This window comes from Drosophila obscura, unplaced genomic scaffold, assembly GCF_018151105.1.
Source record: "Drosophila obscura isolate BZ-5 IFL unplaced genomic scaffold, ASM1815110v1 contig_150, whole genome shotgun sequence".
Lineage (NCBI taxonomy): Eukaryota > Metazoa > Arthropoda > Insecta > Diptera > Drosophilidae > Drosophila > Drosophila obscura.
In genome coordinates this window covers 2,981,292-3,000,060 of record NW_024542736.1, presented here as the reverse complement: position 1 = coordinate 3,000,060, position 18,769 = coordinate 2,981,292, and the positions used below count along the sequence as shown (strand labels likewise).

The 18,769-nt window shown below is 47.6% G+C and overlaps 6 protein-coding genes across 6 annotated transcripts; 3 read left to right on the top strand and 3 right to left on the bottom strand.

Annotated features, from left to right (window-relative positions):
- Window positions 1-419: 419 nt before the first annotated feature.
- LOC111079110 (serine/threonine-protein phosphatase alpha-2 isoform) lies at window positions 420-2,404 on the top strand. Its single transcript, XM_022374166.2, has 2 exons — window positions 420-1,582; window positions 1,666-2,404. The coding sequence occupies exon 1, from the start codon at window positions 574-576 to the stop codon at window positions 1,480-1,482; it is 909 nt and encodes a 302-aa protein (XP_022229858.1). The 5' UTR covers window positions 420-573; the 3' UTR covers window positions 1,483-1,582; window positions 1,666-2,404.
- A 15-nt stretch (window positions 2,405-2,419) lies between these two features.
- LOC111079190 (c-Myc-binding protein homolog) lies at window positions 2,420-3,232 on the bottom strand. The gene is made up of 2 exons (XM_022374292.2): window positions 3,150-3,232; window positions 2,420-3,094 (listed from the first exon to the last, which is right to left on the bottom strand). Exons 1-2 carry the CDS (start codon window positions 3,159-3,161, stop codon window positions 2,522-2,524), a joined length of 585 nt encoding a protein of 194 aa, XP_022229984.2. The 5' UTR covers window positions 3,162-3,232; the 3' UTR covers window positions 2,420-2,521.
- A 707-nt stretch (window positions 3,233-3,939) lies between these two features.
- LOC111064887 (beta-sarcoglycan) lies at window positions 3,940-5,362 on the top strand. The gene has a single exon (XM_022352728.2). It carries the CDS (start codon window positions 4,004-4,006, stop codon window positions 5,078-5,080), a length of 1,077 nt encoding a protein of 358 aa, XP_022208420.2. The 5' UTR covers window positions 3,940-4,003; the 3' UTR covers window positions 5,081-5,362.
- On the bottom strand, window positions 5,063-13,030 carry LOC111064851. Its single transcript, XM_022352668.2, is given in 14 exon segments — window positions 5,063-5,689; window positions 5,745-5,898; window positions 5,966-6,180; window positions 6,249-6,384; window positions 6,445-8,232; window positions 8,298-8,438; window positions 8,504-8,919; window positions 8,922-9,027; window positions 9,086-9,260; window positions 9,322-9,794; window positions 9,854-10,476; window positions 10,479-12,020; window positions 12,082-12,492; window positions 12,551-13,030. Coding segments are annotated over 14 exon segments (6,450 nt in total). The 5' UTR covers window positions 12,678-13,030; the 3' UTR covers window positions 5,063-5,546.
- Window positions 13,031-13,140: 110 nt separating this feature from the next.
- Window positions 13,141-14,891, top strand: LOC111064874 (xaa-Pro dipeptidase). Its single transcript, XM_022352706.2, has one exon. The coding sequence runs from the start codon at window positions 13,300-13,302 to the stop codon at window positions 14,758-14,760; it is 1,461 nt and encodes a 486-aa protein (XP_022208398.2). The 5' UTR covers window positions 13,141-13,299; the 3' UTR covers window positions 14,761-14,891.
- Window positions 14,892-15,049: 158 nt separating this feature from the next.
- On the bottom strand, window positions 15,050-18,643 carry LOC111064878 (palmitoyltransferase ZDHHC6). Its single transcript, XM_022352716.2, has 5 exons — window positions 18,536-18,643; window positions 17,391-17,575; window positions 16,519-16,600; window positions 15,932-16,452; window positions 15,050-15,870 (listed from the first exon to the last, which is right to left on the bottom strand). Exons 1-5 carry the CDS (start codon window positions 18,594-18,596, stop codon window positions 15,439-15,441), a joined length of 1,281 nt encoding a protein of 426 aa, XP_022208408.2. The 5' UTR covers window positions 18,597-18,643; the 3' UTR covers window positions 15,050-15,438.
- Window positions 18,644-18,769: the final 126 nt, after the last annotated feature.

The window sequence follows — 18,769 nt, the reverse complement described above, 5'->3', positions numbered from 1 at the left end:
ACAATGGCATCCGGCTTTTTTTGCCTCCAGTATCATCCTGTTGGCCACTTCCAGGCATCCCTGATGATTTTGTCCAATTTCATCTATTATGTAGACAGCATCATCTATCTTATTCTCCAAAATATCCAGTAATATCATTGCGGAATCCGCTTAATTAGACAGCTAATTGTAATAAAGTGGGGCGTGGGGACAATCAAGTTTCGCGGGCAGTCGGCTTTCGACTATTATCGAACTATTGTTCGATATGATAAAATGGCGTCTGTTCACCTTTATTCACTGATGTGGCATCGCTCGAGCAGTGAACACTGGTCGTCCTGCTCACACCAATGAGCATAATACGACGCAAAAGTGCGACATGGATGTGGAAGCGAGACAACATGCGTATCCAGCATGACTAACTATTCGTTTCGCTCCTTCCTAGTTAGCAAGTGTGGACACACTGGAGAAATTTTAGCTGTGAAAAGTATTTTGCGGAAATAGATTTGAAAAATTCAATATTTCGAAGCTATTTCGGCGCTACTATCCATCGTTTGTAGCATACTCAGGAGCAGCGCAACAATATAAAACAGAAAAATGGCCGATGTCATGAATATCGACAGCATAATATCACGTCTTCTGGAGGTGCGTGGGGCACGGCCAGGCAAAAACGTTCAGCTCTCTGAGGGCGAAATTCGTGGGCTGTGCCTGAAGTCGCGCGAGATATTCCTCTCGCAGCCCATTCTGCTGGAGTTGGAGGCCCCGCTGAAGATTTGCGGCGATATTCACGGTCAATATTACGACTTGCTGCGACTGTTCGAATATGGTGGCTTTCCGCCGGAGTCAAATTACTTGTTTTTGGGCGACTACGTTGACCGTGGCAAACAATCGCTGGAAACCATCTGTCTGCTTCTGGCCTATAAGATCAAATATTCGGAGAACTTCTTCTTGCTGCGCGGCAACCATGAGTGCGCCAGCATAAACCGCATCTATGGCTTCTACGACGAGTGCAAGCGCCGCTACAGCATCAAGCTTTGGAAGACCTTTACGGACTGCTTCAATTGTCTTCCCGTGGCGGCCATTGTTGACGAGAAGATCTTCTGTTGCCATGGCGGTCTGAGCCCGGATTTGACTTCGATGGAGCAAATCCGACGCATTATGCGCCCCACCGACGTCCCGGATCAGGGTCTGCTCTGCGATCTGCTGTGGTCCGATCCGGACAAGGACACCATGGGATGGGGAGAGAACGATCGCGGCGTGAGCTTCACATTCGGAGCCGAAGTGGTGGCTAAATTCTTGCAGAAGCACGAGTTCGATCTCATCTGCCGTGCCCATCAGGTGGTCGAGGATGGCTACGAGTTCTTTGCGAAGAGACAACTGGTCACCCTGTTCTCGGCACCCAACTACTGCGGTGAATTCGACAATGCTGGCGCCATGATGTCCGTGGACGACACACTGATGTGCTCGTTCCAGATCTTGAAGCCAGCAGACAAACGTAAAAAGTAATATCATTTAAACCCAAAAAATCCTTTTCTATACAAAAAACAAAAGAAACAACCCAAGAGAAAATAAAAATGCTTAGAACACATCGGATCGTGGATTGAACGTAAGTGGGTAGAAACAGAACAGAACCCTATTGTGCGTCACCTCTGAACACACTTATCTCTATCTTGGTCATTTTATCGACAGCAGGCCAAGTCGAATTCTACAAACAACAACTACATACCAACACACCTGCTGAGGGAAAGCGCCCCTCCTAGCATCGAACACCCACACATAAAAACAAAGTCCAATTAAAAGCAAACATATTTATTTTAAAAATCCAATCCCATATGCATATATATATCGGGAGCAGACGTTTCACTTACGTTTATACACACACATGCAGATATAACACTAGGTAAACAGGTTCGAAGAGGAGCAGAGGAGAGCACCCAGCAAAAATAGGAACATATTTGACATAGAAATACGGAAAAAACGGCTGGAATTCAGTTGGTCGGAAGAAAAACATATACATAGAAAAGGGGCCCCTGTAAAGCTCTTTGGCCTTAAAACATTAAACAAAAGAAGAAAAAAATTGAAAAAAGGGAAAATGATAAAAAAAGAGAAGAACGCTTGCCAAGAAAGTGAAACGAAAACACTTAGTTTTTGACCTTCAAATTGAAACAAGAAAATCAGTTTTTTTTTTTCGTCCACCACCCCTGCAGCATGATGAAATGATAAGGGACGCCGCCATGCACTACGACGTCAATACAAAATCAATAAAAATTATTTTGCATCTACTTCCGTTCGCCCCCTCAGTGTTTTTGCTGCAGTCCAACACGAACCATTCTCTTATCATTTTAAAGATGTGTTTTTTAAAATTAACTATTATTAATATGTATTATGAAACCGATTTCAATAAATATTTGAAAAATCCATAAAATAAGATTGTCGTGAGTGCTGTTAATGTTGTAGTTTATTTACATTTAAGAAAATACTTAAACATTCTAAATGGATGATTTCACATGGAATGTGTTTTAGTTTAATGAGAGTCAGAGTCGATTTACTCGGTATTGTCGGTGGAGCTACTGGCTTCAGCCTGGACGGATGGGCTTTGTGTTGAACTATCATTTGCAGCTTCTGCGACAGCAGCTACAATTTTTTCCTCGATCTGACAAACTTCCACAGCGGCAGCCAGCTGCTCAACGCTGTTGCTCACAGCTGCAGCTTCAGCTTCTTCAGCTACAGCGTTTACCTCTGCCAAAACCGGCTGGCCACCATGGGCTGCTTCCACGTTCTCAACAGGAGCCTCAATTTTGGCCGCATTTTGGAGCTCAGAGTCGTCAGAGAGGAGCTCGCTCGAATTGAGGGACGCCTGGCCCGCCAGAGCCTCCGGGTCAATGTTGTTAATAATGCCGCGCAAGCGTTGTATTTCCTCGTTGGCAGACTGCAATTGCTGCTGAAGGCGCTCGTACTTGTCATGCTGATGGCGGACAGCACCAATGTTGTTGCGTATGTACTCCATTGGATTTTCAGGCCGCTCTTTTATGACGCGTATAAAGACTTTGGTGAGCGAGTCCAGAACGCTGCCGCGCTCCAGATAGCGACGGATCTCATCACGTTTTGGGTCAATTGGCTGTAGGACACAAATCGATTTAATAATACAGAAATTTTAATTTAAATTAACTAACCTTAAAGGACATCTTGGAAAAGAAACAACCAATCAGTGAGACCGCGTATCGATAAAATATACCGACTGACCCTCAGATATACCTAATATACCCTCTCATTTTTATAATATACCGTAAATATACCGAAGAAACACAAGGACTTAGCCCACTTAACCCCCCGCTATTTAAACAGTGAAAAACCTTCAATTAAGCCGAGGAAAATAACACTGTTTGTATATTCTGCTTGTATATACATCTTCCCTCCTTACTTACAAGAAAATATTACCACGATATCTTTTACATGAAATGAGTAAAAAATGTTTCAAGTTTCATAATATTCGTGCGCAAATAAAAATACCCACTGGTCGACAATGGGCTAATAGGTGTATGTTCATGATCGGCATTCATATTCCTAGATTTTGAAATTCGTTTACATATTATCAGCCAGCTAGGACTCTCAGCACTGAACATATAATTTTATCCTATTGACGAGTCAATTTTGTACGAGATTATTCCCTTTTAAGGACTCTATTTATTGGGTTGTTGGTAAAACATAACATGAATGATGGATTCTTATTTTTGGGTTTCAAGTTTTGTACATTTTCAGTGCTGTAAGTTACCTAAATTTACGATTTTTGTACACAAAAATCCGTTACTTGCTATTTCTAGATATTTATATTAATTCAAATTTTAATATTTGTCCGGCACTAAGAGCTTTTCCTATTAAATAGCTTTATCATATCTTTGAATTCCGCGCCTATTTATGTCTGCGCATGTCAAAAATTCGTATATACATATGTACCTACGCAACTATTTTAGTACAATTGGATACATTACTGGAAAAACTGTTTTGCAAGAGGTCCAACTATCTTAAAATGAATTCATTTGAAAACACCTTTTTCCGTGGTCCATCGCCATCTTACTCTGACGACGCAAACTCTGAAAATGCATTGTCGCTGACACTGCCCATTGGCTACACATCAGGAGCTGAGGAGAATGACTTTTGCCATGACGACTCCAAGACGGACCCCGTGGACTACTTTGACGAGAAATTCGACAGTGATAGCTGCTCGCGCTTGCACCCTGGTCAGCATGGGCGCAACTCTTTCGCTTTCTGGACCATTGTGATCATTCTACTGGCCCTGACTGTGGGCAATCTGATTCTTACGCTGACAATTGTGGGTGTCCTGCGCCTGGGGAAGGGTGTACAAGGTATGGAGCTGATCCCCGAAGTGGATGTCGTCAAGTTCTATGGCTCAACCGAAGTGGAGCGCCTTCATACCAACTCAATTGGTCAGTTACATGGCTTCACGGATGTGCCAGTGACCATCAGTAGTGATGGCAGCAACGACGAAAATCCGAATGCGGGCGTACATGTGCGCGTTTTCCGCAATGGAAATGGTGCCTCTAGCGAGCGCGATCGTGACCGCATCGTGGTCGACAAGGATGCCATTCTCATAGATGCCACAAATGTGTTTGATGTGAAAGACCCCGTCGATCGACAATCCATTTTTAGCACTCATCGTCCCCAGTACAACATCCCGGCTGGTGTGGCTGCTCTGCAGGCCAAGGTGGTGAGCGCCAGCGGCATATCCAGTCCCATAGACGTGCCCTTGAACTTGGAGAGCGATGGCCGCATTGTCATTAAGGGGTCAGAGGGTGTGTTCTTCGATGCCGCCAGTATTGATCTACAAGCCGAGCATCATATCTCCATCAACTCCACCCAAGGCGCCACTGTGCTCGAGGCTGGAACTGGCATATTCCTGGACATGGACCGCATACCCGTTGTCAGTTCCGAGATGGGCATTCGCACGGGCAGTGTGCAGTACAAGATATGCGTCTGCATGCCACAGGGTACTCTTTTCCGCATAGCCATTCCACGTATCCACAACGGACCGAAGATATCGTGCGCCCATTTCAGTAGCCAGGACGATCCATGTGAGGTCAATTAATTAGTTGAATTTATTCGAAGCTTATATGTAATCCCAGTAATACAGTTAAATACAACTATTCATATATGTACGTATCCCTAAAACAAATGTTACTTAACAGTTTTTGTTTTTATTTTCGAGGAAATGTACTTTACTTTGAAAGGGAGAAAAAGGAGTTGGATTAGCTTATGAAAACCGATTTCGATTCCTAGCTATCATAATGTTTTTTGGACTGTTAAGGACAGGTAGGGTAGTAATAATAGTTCCAATTGCTGGTTATGTATAATACAGAAATGGTTTTCAAATCGCTGCTGTATGAGAATGTACACATGAATGGGTTGGGGCCAGGGCAGGGACGGGCAGGGGGGCGAGCAACGAAAGATATAATTTCAAATAAAAATGTTGAACTCTATTCCGAAACTAACAACAAATACTCGTACAAGAATTCGCGGCTAAAACTACGCTAAAAATAATTTCGAACGCATCCCTAAGTATTCGGCGGTGGGGGATTCTGTAGTCGGATCTTAGACGTTTTTGTGGGCACCATATCTACCAGATTGTCCGGCACCATGCTAAGAAGCTCAGCTTCACTTAGATGCGCCAAACGGCCTTTGCTCTTGGTCGTTGTTGCTAAAATAAATTCATGAAACTCATCCGTTGGTGTCGTGGGTTTTCGTAACCTTACCCGTTGCATATGGCCTAGTCGTGGTTATTGCGTCCTCGGGATTGTATTCCTCACTATCGACAACAATCGCCGCCGCAGCGTCCGTTTTGTCCTTAATGCTAGCCAGGATCTTTGAAAGATTTGGTGGAATCGAAATTCTGGATAGGGCGGATCCCTGCGAAAAAAATAAGCCCCAAATGAGCATAATTGTGAGGGCACGACAATCTCAGTGAATATCTTACAGAAGGTTCCACATTGAGTAGGTCGGCAATTTGCAATTGTTGTACAGCGATTTGTTTGTTTATTTCATCCACCTGACGCGCCAGACTGTTTTTATTTATGGAAGTTGGCGTCGTAGCACATTCATCGCTGGAACTGCCGCCTGGCGAATACGGCTCATCGGCATCATCTATTAGCGCTGGCATTACTGGCATTGGCACTGCTGGCACAGTGGTGGCTACAGTGAGAGATTTCAGGTAAGTAAAGGTTCCAAATGGACACACAGTGTGTTGTTGCTGCGCTTACTCTTCCGCATGTTTGCAATGGGCGCCTTGATGATGGCATCAATATCGAACTCGTCGTCCTTAGAGCTGGTCGAGTGGTTGCTTGGCTTGCGTTTGGGACTGATTGGCGGAGTAAATGACGTCGTGCTGCGTGACTTCTGTAATATAAAATGGGTAAAATAACCTCCCATCAACATTGGGTACTCCATATTGCTTACCTTTGCTACCTTGCTGCTGCTGCTGGCCGTGGGAAAAGATTGCCCCACTGGCAAAGATGTGGGCAGACAGTGCACTATAATCCCCATCAGTGTGTTGGGCCTCTGCGTGTCCTCGTAGAAGGGTAAAAGCTCTGTGGCATGGGCAAGCACACTGGGCAATTTATCCTTTGATCCCAACGGAAAGATGTAAAAGTCTCGAATTTTATCTGCTTCAGCCTCGATCACGCCCAACCGTTGACGCGAGTCAAGATATTCAAAGAAGTGATCAAATTTTTGAATTTCAGTCGGTCCGGATGGAAACAGATTTACTAGGACAACCTCTTTGGTTGGAATCTTATTGATCTTCTTGATGTACTCCCAGACATTGAAGCGGGCTATGCGGCCAATCACATCCAATTTGACGGGCAGCAGCTTGGGCAGTTGATGCGAATTGCTGAGAAGTGGGTGTGCCACCACCTGGAAGTTGGCCACATCCGTCATGTTGAGGGTGCCGGACCACAGCGTTCGCTTGGGCAGACCTTGCAAATAGCGAGTGTAGCTGTCCAGCGGAGAAGCTGGCGCGGCTACAGCCTTTGCAGAGACTACCGTTGGGGGAATAGTCTTGACAACAGTCTGCTGCTTAGGAGACTGTTCTAAATTTGCCGCCTGCTCTACAGTTTTTTCAGATTCCAGAATTTGATCAATCAGGTTATAGGCATGGCGATTGCCTCTGCCTGACACTGACACTGATGCCTCCTCTGGCTTCTTTTCTGGAACATTTCTAGGTAAGGATGTTCGGTCATTCTCCTCCCTTTTTTTGACTGGCGATGGAATATGTTCGTCTCGATCCTTACTACGCTGACTCTCGTGATGACGGTTTGGTGTTCGTTCCCCTCCAGTCTCCACATCATTGTGGTGCCTTCGGTGTCGCTTCTCAAGGCTGCGCGTTTGACTACTCGATCGACTGCGACTTCTCTTGTGCTGATGATGGCGCTTACGGCTCTTGTGTCGCTTCTCCTTGGATGATCCGGACTTTTCCCTAGAGCTGGACTGCTCTAGGCTGATATCCTTGCTGGAACTATCGGGGTCGCTCACCTGAGAGGTGTGCTTTTTGTCCAGGATCGACTCGTCGGGCAGTGTTACATCCACCTTGGCGGCAATCACTTGCTCCCCCTTGTGGGTCTTCACCACATAGTTCTGCGTACAGGACAACATGTCCAGCTCGGATTTTTTAATGATCTCCAGCTGGTGACGGGTCTCCTCCTCCCGCCACTTGGCAAGCTCTTGGCTGGCCAGCTCCTCGGGCGTCATGGCCACGAGTTGCTTGGGCTCCACCTGCTTGGCACAGATCTTTTCGAACAGCGTCTTGTTCTTGCGATCCTTGATGTTGAACATGAGTGAGCGATATTTCGATTTGTATTTGGCACCCACATCGCAGCCAAACGAATGATACATTTCCGATTCCACATTCTTGACGAACTGCTCCGCCTCGATGGACGTTAGCCATTGCGTGGCAGCGCTCGAGCTCGTGCTCTGCTCTGCATCTTGTGCCTCCTTAATGCGCGCCAGCAGCTGCTCCTTGAGCGTGCGTCGCACATTCAGCCGTATTGGCTCGGGCTTGTTGGGAGATCGTGGCGCGACGACATTGGCAAGCGCTTTGTTGTCTCTTTTGGGCAGGGCGTTAATGGGAGGGGTGACTACTCGCAGCAGCTGCTGTGGGACTTTCGTTGCACTTGTTGAGGGTTTAGCTGCTGCTGCTGACGTCTCGGGTGTCGATGGCAGGTCCGGAATCCGGTTAAGCTGACGCTTCTAGGGAAATTCATATGTGTGTGAACAATTGAATATTGTGAATATTAATAATTAATTATGCTTACGTCTGTGTCTAGGGACTGAAAACTACCCGACGGCAGAACCTCAAAGGTGGGATTGTCTTGGAGCCATTTTCTGAAATGATGTGCGATGGGTGCCAAGTGGCCAGTGATGACACGTCCACTCTTACGCTCAATAACATTTATCTGAAAAATGTACAATTTGTTTAGTCTGATGGTATCGAGTCGCCTGCTTGCAGCTGCTTTTGTACCCGCTCAATTTTCGACACAGCGTCCGCCTGACGCAAAACATCCTCAAACAGATCCTTCTTTTTGTGCCTCTTGGCTGATTCAGTGCAGTTTGCCAGATTTGTTTGCGCTGTTTGCATGTCCGCCGCCGTCTGCGGCACTGGACTGTCGGGACTCTTGGCAGTCGTCTGGGCCTGGATGGCGTTTTGTGCATATTTTCGTATGCACTCATCGCTACAGTACACCGACTTTGTGCTAGCTGTCGGGCGCCGGCACACCACACAATTGTTGTCTGGAGTGCGGCCACTGGTCACTCCTACTTTGACAAAACTTAGCTGCTGCTGAAGCATCATTTTACCGGGCAACTGTTGATTGGTTGGCAATCTCTTGACCCCAGAACTACGCATGGGCGAACTGGCGACACTAACTCCCATCGGCTGGGGGCAACAGACTCTGCTGGAGACGTTAAAACTTTGGTTTCGCTTGGGGTTTCCGCTGTTTGAATGGCTGGCCTCATGACCATCATTTCCGTAATCCTTGGTTGGTTCTATGGAATGCAACGATCAGCGAATCATTAATGGAAAATGTAATTCATTTTGGCATACCTTTTCCTCCTGCTTTTTAACACATTTTGGACACTTCCAGATAACGCTTTTTGCCTCCATCTCAATGCCCATGGACTTGGTTACACCGACACAAGTGCCGTGAAACCAGTCCTCACATACATCACAGCAAATCATGAAGCGATTATTGTGGGGCTGACGGCAAATGCACCAAAGCCTAAGAGCAGAGCAGACAAATATTTAACTTGATTTTTGATTAATTTTGATCATTTGCTTACTTGTTCGGGTCATCGTCATCCTCCTGTGATTCTGAGGCTTCGGTGTCATTCGACTGGCTCTTCTTCGTTCTTCTGGGCTCAGTCGAGCGTCTGGCCAGGGATGGCTCCCTCGGATTGGCACGCTTTGGCACTGCTCCAGGCTTCTGAGATATCTGGCTGTCGGTGCTGAAGCTGCTGCTATCCATCGTGGGTTCCCCAATCGAAACACTGCTCATATTCAGATCCCCAGAGCTTGTGGCAGCTGCACTTGTTGGTGTGAATTGTGCGCGACGCTTCGCACGTGTTGTTGGGGCTTCTATGGGGGGCAGGTAAATCACTCGTCCATTGCCACGCACAACCTTACCCTCGGGCCGCATTTGGGCGACTGATGCTGCCACTGGAGCTGCTCCTATGCTGCCCCTCGATGGTGTGCTGCAGGCCATTGGCATAGAGGATAGCAGAGTGCTGTGCTCAGAGAGAATTGAAGGATGTGGCTGGAAGGGATTAAGAGTTAAGGGCAAGTCCAAAAAGTATGCAAATTAGATACACATACCTCAGAAGACGACGCATGCAGGACCAGGGTATCAACGGTGGGAGGCAGAGACACAATGGCATCTAAACTTCCAGGGTCGCTGCTGGCCAGCACTTGCTTCACCACCTCAGCCTCAAACTGCTTATCCTCCTCGATCAGACCAACCACATGCTGTAGGAAATCGGCAGTGATCTCATCTTCGTCTGGAGTATTCAACAGGCGGGCAGTGTCCAGGTCAATGGTATCATTATCATCCACTGGAATAGCATTATTCACTGAGCTCTGGATGACCACCGGATGACCAAAATCCGTAAAGATTTCGTTTTGTTTTACGGCTGGCATTGCTACTGATGCGGCGGCTGCTGCTGCTGCTGCCACTGGTCCCTGATCCAATACCGATGCCGTACTCTCCAGCATCTTGACAAGTTTCGGTATATTTTCATCCGCATTGACGACTGCTGGCTGCTCGACGAGCGTCGTCTTGAGCAATTCATCTTTTACTATCGAATCGATGAGGTCCAGTTGCTTGTCATTTTCGGCTGCCAGTTCGGAGGAACTCTGATGCGTTTCGATCACGATCTGTGAGGGCAGCTTATGAGATTGGGCCGTCTCTACTCCGATGGGCATGAAACCCTTGGCTGGGACCGGACCGGAACCGGCACTGAAACCGGCACTTGCTGCACACTTGCCGCATAACTGGACCGCGAAGTGACAGGCGACATGATTGGACGCAGCCTGTGTGGATCGGGCGAGGATTTGATGTTCGCAGTGTGGTTTTCGCCCAGCAAACTGTTCAGATTGGTAAAAACTCCCTTGGGGCTAGACGTATTCTTGTTGATTATAATTTCTTTCACGTCCTGAGGAGGCGGGGTACTGAAGACACCAGGCGCTGAAGTATTTAGCACTTTTCCCACTTGAACCAGAGGAGTCCGACGTACCTTGCCCCCAGTAGAGGCTAGTCCGAGCGCTTCGGTAGACATCGGTGTTTTCCTAATGGCTAGCGCCTGATGGGTAGGACGTATTTTAAGGAATGAGGTGCTTGGAATTCCTCTTCCCAATGCAATTACAGTGGGCGGCGCCTTTGTGGTTGGCAGTTGAATAATCTGACCAATCTGCGGGGCACCCTGCGGCACTTGTTCCCTACGCTGCGGTGGAGTCGGCTGCTTTTGTTCCTTGCGCTGAGGGACAGTCTGTGGCACTAGCTCCTTACGCTGCAGGACTACCTCCTTACGCTGCGGCGTAGTCTGTGGCACTAGCTCTCTTCGCTGCGCGGGATTCTGTGGTATTGGTTCCTTACGCGGCAGGACAGCCTGTGGCATTGGCTCCCTACGTTGCGTGGGAGTTTGTGGCATTTGCTCCCTACGTTGTGGGACACTCTGTGGCATTTGCTCCCTACGCTGAGGGGAAATTTGTGGCATTTGCTCCCTACCCCGGGGGGCACTCTGAGCCACTTGCTCCCTACGCGGTAGCACTTGGTCCTTCCGCCGTTTCAGCTCGGGGAACTGCTGTGGTGTAGGAGGATGTGAGGGTAAGGGTTTCGACTGCCTAGTCGGCCTACTGCTTATCTTTCTCGCCCGCTTTCGTTTGTTGGAGCTGCGGCTGTCGTGCCTCATCTTGAAGTCCATATCACTGTCCCTGTCATTGTCGGTGTCCTGCAGATCGTCGCTCTCCTCGCTCAACTCGTCGCTTTCGTACAATTTGTCGGCATTCTCGTCATCTGCGGCATCCGAGCTATCTGCTTCCTCATCATCGTCAATGTGGTCGTCTACGGGAGGCATTACTTTGATGAGGCTACGCCCAGACCTTGGCCTGACACTTGGCATAGAGCTTGCAACAATTTCTCGCCTCTCTCGGGCCAGTGGCAGTGGGGGCGTCGGCTGGGGCTGGTGCTTGCGTAGCAAATGCTCCTGTTGCGGCTGAACGGGCAGTCGTTGGACCTTGGCTTGCAATGGAGTGAAGGGCATTGCTGGTATCCGTTTTTTGGCATTGATTATTTTGACATTTCCCGGTGCTTGCATATTTATTTTCCGACCCTGCGACTGCTTTTCCATGGAAAGTTTCTCGGCTCTCTTGTGGAGTTTCATTTGCTCTGGCGAGTTGAAGGGTGTATAATTATGATCGTTCTTGATCACATTGAGCAAAGCATCCGTTTCCGGTGTCCTCTTGAAGATGGACAAACCAGCAAGCTCTGTAAATAAAATGTACTTTAGGCGACACCAGAATCGATTGTTTACTCATTTGATACTTACTTAGCGCATTCTTAACAACCAGATCCGCAGTGCCATCGGCATAGAATTGCTCCACACGTAGGCCCACAATTTGCGGCCGCTCCTTTGGTTTGCGTCGCTTCTTCTTTTTGATTACTTTCGGTTTGCGGCCGGGACGCTTCCTGGTTTTGGGAGCCTCCGTTTCGGTCTCTGTAGAGTCATCGTTGACCTCGTCGTCGGTGTTGTTGTCATCATCGGGGGCATTGTGGTCCACCTCGCTTCTGACATCATCGCCGCCACTTTGGCTCCCATTGTCGCTGTCCAACTCCGTGTCCGTCGCGGCATCTAGGAACTGCTCCAGTTCCTTTAAGCGTTCATCCTCCTCCTGGTCAACCATGCTAGGCGTGGGCGAAGTGATTCGCACAACGCTGATGCTTGAAATCGATTTTTCCTCTAACAAAAGAAATTGTAGTGGAGCATATAAATGTTATTCAACCATCAGTTCCCCTACCCATGAGGTTCTCCATGGCACGCTCATCAAAAGAAATGCCATTTTTGCTGTAGACCACAACCAAATTCGAATCTCCGTCAGCCGCTCGTCTGGCACTCGGTGCCTCGATGAATACCGAACTAGACATGGTGCTGTCTATTCGTGGGATGGGATGGCCAACTACAAACACATTGCAGACAGTGGCCCACACAACGTTTTCAGAACTATATTCTATGCCCGTTCGTAATGCTTTTTGGCATTTGTTGTTTTGCTAGTGCCGCCGCGTTGCGACGCCGACATCCGAATCAGGGTCAGCGTCCGGAAAGTCTTATTAATACGTAATACTATAGTTGCACCACACCACCGATAACTGCATAAGCATTTAGCTTGAAAAACACTATCTTTAAACGCCTTTTTGTTGCACTAAATTTGTAATTCTTCTAAAATTTATGGAAATGAAATTCGCAAAAAATTCTTTACGTGTGACCAGATCGATATAAGGCAGAAAAGATATCGTTTATTTCCAGTATATTCGATTCTAGTATTTTCGATTGCCCCAAGCGAAATATATCGCACTTTTTGACGACAAAATATTTATCTGGGCTAAATTTAGTACCTGCTTGACAACAAAGGACAAAAACAACAACAAAAACTGATAAACATATTATTTACAGCTGCAATTGTTCGGTTTGCAGATATCGCTAATCGCTTTGGGTGGAACCCAGTTATTACCCCAGTTACTACTCTTATTCCAAACGTGACGCTTCAACATGGCTGCTTTTCAGATGGGATCGGGGTACGCAGTGCCTATGACATTGTTTAAGAACAATAGAGATCGCGTTTGCAAAGCTTTGTTGCAGCAACTTCTGAAGAGCCTCAAGTTTGATTCGGGCAACCTGCTCGTTCTGCTGGAGGGTGGGAAGGATCAGAGCTTATACAACACCGACGTGGACTATGTGTTTCGCCAGGAGTCATATTTCCAGTATCTGTTCGGAGCCAAGGAGCCCGGCTGCTATGGCATCCTTACAATCGACGTACGGACGGGGGGCGTCGCCAGCATTCTGTTTGTGCCCCGCCTGCCCGATGAGTACAGCACTTGGATGGGCGATCTGCTTGCACCAGCTGAATTTAAGGCCATGTACGAAGTGGATGAGGTCTACTATCTGGATGAACTCACGGACTATCTGGAGAGGGCAGCACCCAAGCTGATACTCACGCTCAGTGGCACCAACAGCGATAGCGGCCTCACAATGCAACCGCCCGAGTTCGATGGCAAGGAAAAGTATGTAACCGACTGCGACCTACTCTATCCCATATTGTCCGAATGCCGTGTCATCAAGTCTGCCGAAGAGATCGAAGTTCTGCGGTATGTGGCAAAGGTCTCGTCGGATGCCCACATCAGAGTCATGAAGTTTATACGCCCTGGAAAGATGGAGTTTGAGGGGGAATCGCTGTTCCTGCACCACTCGTATTCCGTAGGCGGCTGCCGTCATGCCTCCTATACATGCATCTGCGGCAGCGGCACCAACTCGTCTATTCTGCATTATGGCCATGCCGGAGCACCCAACAACCGGCCCATTCAGGATGGCGAAATGTGCTTGTTCGACATGGGGGCCAACTACTGCGGATATGCGGCAGACATTACCTGCTCTTTCCCAGCCAACGGCAAGTTCACGGATGACCAGAAGTTCATTTACAACGCTGTGCTGGATGCACGCAACGCGGTGTCTGAGACAGCACGCGATGGCGTATCGTGGGTGGACATGCACAAGCTGGCGGGCAAGGTATTGCTGCAACGTCTCAAGGAGGGTGGCATGCTTCAAGGCGATGTCGATGAAATGCTCGAAGCTGGACTCTCCGCTGTCTTTCAGCCGCACGGCCTGGGCCACTTGATTGGTCTGGATGTGCACGATGTGGGCGGCTATTTGGCCACTGAGCCCAAGCGTCCCAACGAGCCGTGGCTGAGCAAGTTGCGCTTCGCCCGTGTTCTCAGGGCTGGAATGTACGTGACCATTGAGCCGGGCTGCTACTTCATCAAGCGTTTGATGGATGGCGCTCTGGCCAATCCCGAACTGAGTAAATTCATCAATGTGGAAGTCTTCAATCGATTCCGCAACTTTGGCGGCGTCCGCATCGAGGATGATGTCCTCATCACCCAGAATGGTATCGAGAATTTTGCAATTGTGCCACGGACCATTGAGGAAATCGAGGCAACCATGAGCTCCAAATAGCCAAATGAAGGCTGGAGGGCTATCTATCAGTTGAACTAATGCACACAGTATAATATCTATATTGAATAATGTCATAATCAAATTATGGTTAACCAATAAATACATTTTTTTGTGGGATATGATCGATAAAATCGAATATCCATTGTTATTTTTATAAATTTAAATGCGGCCCCCATTCTTGCTTACAAAGAAAAGGTAAAATACAACTCCGCCAAGGGTATACATAGGTTTTTTTATACAGTGCCAGACATAAGTGTTGGCACAGCTATCAAATTTAAGTTTACTGATGTTTTAATAACTTCTCCATTGCGATTTTTTAATTCAAAATTAACATAATTTGAAGCTCTTTCGAACGATGCTCCGAATGGAATGCAGAATGATTTTCATCTGAGATTTTGTCGTTTATTGCTCACATTTTTCTAAATTTTAGGAGTGAAGTGAAAAGTTATTGCTGTGCCAATACTTATGTCATACTCATATCAAGTTTCGAGTTCGTTTATTGGCAAACATTTTTAACAAAGTAAACGAGAGAGAGGGACAGGGAGCGGCAGCTGGTTTAAGCGAAACAAGTCAAAGTCTTTCAAGCGGTTTCTAATCTATTTACAAGCTGGTACGACTGTGTGTCGACAGAAATATTGCCATAATGTGCTCATTGCCCCGATTGGTTTTTTGCTCGGGTTACATATACTTCTTGACGTGTCCGTTGCGTTGCTGCTGCCTCAGATGAGCATGTCCTCCGTTACAATTTCCATTCTCGGCGAGATTGTCGCTGCCAGGATCGCCGCCGCACTCATGTACCTCGATAATCTCGACGGCGCTTTGACGTGGAAACCAGCCACGCGTATGTCCGCTACGCTGATGCTTTTTGTCGGCGCGCAGCTCCTGCTTGGTGAGTTCCCGCTCGCCAAAGAGCCAATGCTTGCGAAAGCGCGTTACCTTAATTATGTCACCTGGTTGTAGGCGGATACGCGGCTCATCCGTGCAGGGAGCACCCACGCATACGCTCCAACCCTGCGAGCAAATGGGCAGCCATCGACCCGTCACGGGACTGTGACACTTGTAGGTACGTGTCCGTGCTCGCTTTTCCTCCTTCTGTGCCAGCTGCTCTCGCTAGTGAAGGGAAAGGGGGAATTAATATTCAACATCTGCCTTATGCCTTGCAGACACTTACTGTCAATGTGTATTGATCACAGCCCTTTACCACGGGCCACTCGATGCCGTCGCCGAGCTTTTGGCACTCGTCATTGAACACCTGCTTCAGATTGAGCAGCCAGCCCAGATCATACGGATAGATAAAAGTATCCACATCCTCGCCGTTGGCGTATCGGCGATACTGCGCCTTCTCGACTATCCAGATTTCAATGCCCGTCTGGTTGGCGACAATTGTCTTCAGTTGAATAAACAGCAGCATGCCCAGGCCGATGACCACGCCAATGGCCAGGCCCATGCCTGTGATGCACATTATTATGCTGACCACTGTGAACTGTACGCTGGCCAGGTGTACCAGTCCATGTGTCAGATAATAGTAGCGATAAATGCCACGATAGAACGAGCCGCAGAGGACTACAGTGGCCTGCATGCTACCCAATATGGAGAAGAGCAGGAAGTACGAGAAGTAGGCATGATTGGCCCAGCCCACACAATGGTTGATCCACGGACAATGATGATCCATCTTCTTCACGCATCGGTTGCCTAGGTAGAAAGAAAGGGAATTGGTTAAAGTTCTTGCTTTGTGGCTCTTCTTGAGGCTGCACTTACACTTGCGACAATGATGGGAGCGAGGAGCTTTGTAGCCCTCGCACGCCTTGCAATACTGCAGGTACTCTGTGTCCTTGGGCTCCTGCCAAAAATTAGATTTTCATAAGGAAAATATGATTTTATATTTTATATATGCGTGATTAATGCACCCTCTAGCTAAACTATGGGTTACAACAAAACCTAACGACGCACAGCTCATTAACTGCCCACCCATCGCCGCCCCTCTTGTGTCTGGGACCTGCCTACAAAACATTTATGCAAATTCTGGTAATTGCATTACGGACGGGACTGCGCTCGCGTGCAGGGCATGGCCGTTAAGTCGGTCCATAAATTATTTGTGGGCCACTGCGTCATGGCCAAGGAAAAAATTAATGGGCGCCTAAAAACGTTACCGGTCTTGGTTCTAGCACGACATATTTGCAATTCTCCTCCTGTGAGGTATTGAATTCAAAATCTTGAAAATAAATTGCAGTTTAATTGACGCGAACTATGCGATAAGGTAATACACACGCCACAGTAGGGCTGGCCCATTTGTCTGAAATAAATAAAGCAAAGAAATTCCCCGAGTGACGGCCAAATAGTAGGGCTTGCCCTCAGCCAAGTGTTGATGGCACCCTTGGCTCGTTCTCATTCCATTCCATTTGTGTGCTAAACAAGAACTTCCGCTTCAGAATGACGATGCACAATGGGGACAGAAACCGCCCTCAGTTCGTGCCGGGTCAACATTTTTGTATGGGCGCCAATGGATGTGGAAATTATCAAAGGTAACAGGTGTTCACCCGCCAGCTCTAATTCAGCTAGCAATTTTCCCATGAAGCGTGTCACAACAGAATGTATTCTACAATTTGGTGGCTGCCACTTCTGTTATTTACCTTTGGCTGCCACTGTCTTGGCAATAGGCCGGGACCTGTTAGCGTGGCCATGACGTAATTGAATGTAGCCAGCGTGGAGAGCATTAGGAATAAGGCCTGATGGGCAAAGCCAGCGAATGATTCATTTGGCGGCCACCACATCGAGTTCATGTAGAGCGTTGTCAGCGTTATGCACTTGATAATGCCTGCAAACGGGAAAACAAAAGATAAACATTATAGTAATATTTGTTTATGGAATTTGATATTATTGTTCAGCGTAGCCCCGGGTCAGGGTCTGGGTGGGGGTACCTGGTGTGGTGGTGGGTTATGCTTCGCTTCGTTGCGTGCATAGGAAATTAAGATCATTTATTTCGTTTATGGCCACCCTTTTGAGTTGATTAAGCGTAACTGCGCCCCTCGCAATGAGTGTCCCGGTCTGGCCAGGGCCCATCCCTACTCCTGGCCAAAAGCAGCAACAAGCAGCCGGCGAACCGCACCTACGTCTAATTTAGACATTACGGCTGAAACACACACAATTGTATATCAGTTCGATACTTCAACCGTAATTCAACCGGAAGTCTTACGGTCGTTTTTACCGTCTGCCTAGCAAAGGACCAAATGGTCAATTTGCACGCTATACTTGGACTGCGTGAAATTTCCGATAGCACAGGAGCCGACGACACTTTGAACAAGAAATATGAAATAAAACCGAAACACACATGCAACTAAAACGCAATTAGCGCAGCACGTTAGGGGAATTAAAAGGCAAAGTTGGTGCCGGGAGGAGTCTCTCTCTCCACTGTGGGGTTGACACTCAATTGGGCTCCGAGCAGCGAATGTGGCGTGCCGGACGGACTCTGGGACCCGTCCGTCCGAAGAAATATGAAACGCGATGTTACGATCCAGACATATGTATACAAAACGCGGGCGTTGCCGTGTGGCCGTGCGGGCGTTGGAAGACCCACCCACACGTCTTAGAAAAAGTAATTGGAGCCTTGTTATGTGCTGTGCTCTTTGTGGCCGTCTGTCTGTCCAGTCCAGCAGTTCATTCACTTCACTTTGTGCCCATTTGGAAACTTTTCTTATTAGCTTGTTGCCCACAAGCCGCTGACGACAAACTGCAGCCTCTCTATCCACAGGTCAAAGGCGCCTTCGGTAGTACTTACTCAGGGCTGTGATTGGGCCCCAATGTATAAAACGGCGAAAGCCGGATATTTCAGCACTCATAATTTTTAAATACAATCGCGTTGGCGTCCAAAATGGTAGTAAACAAACGTCCAAAAACAGTGTGACCGCTCCGATAACGATAAAAAATACCATCCGGCCAAAAAATAAACTTAACCCACCTAACACCCCTCTATTTAAAAAGTTGAGCACTCTTTGTTAAACCGCGGAAAACA

Excerpts from the sequence above, each read along its gene's own strand:
- LOC111079110 (XM_022374166.2), top strand. The coding sequence starts at position 574 with ATGGCCGATGTCATGAATATCGACAGCATAATATCACGTCTTCTGGAG.
- LOC111064887 (XM_022352728.2), top strand. The coding sequence starts at position 4,004 with ATGAATTCATTTGAAAACACCTTTTTCCGTGGTCCATCGCCATCTTAC.
- LOC111064874 (XM_022352706.2), top strand. The coding sequence starts at position 13,300 with ATGGCTGCTTTTCAGATGGGATCGGGGTACGCAGTGCCTATGACATTG.
- LOC111064878 (XM_022352716.2), bottom strand. The coding sequence starts at position 18,596 with ATGAGTGCTGAAATATCCGGCTTTCGCCGTTTTATACATTGGGGCCCA. Across the intron at positions 16,601-17,390 it reads CAAGACAGTGGCAGCCAAAG|GAGCCCAAGGACACAGAGTA; the intron begins GTAAATAACAGA and ends AATTTTTGGCAG. Across the intron at positions 15,871-15,931 it reads GTGATCAATACACATTGACA|CGAGAGCAGCTGGCACAGAA; the intron begins GTAAGTGTCTGC and ends TCCCTTCACTAG.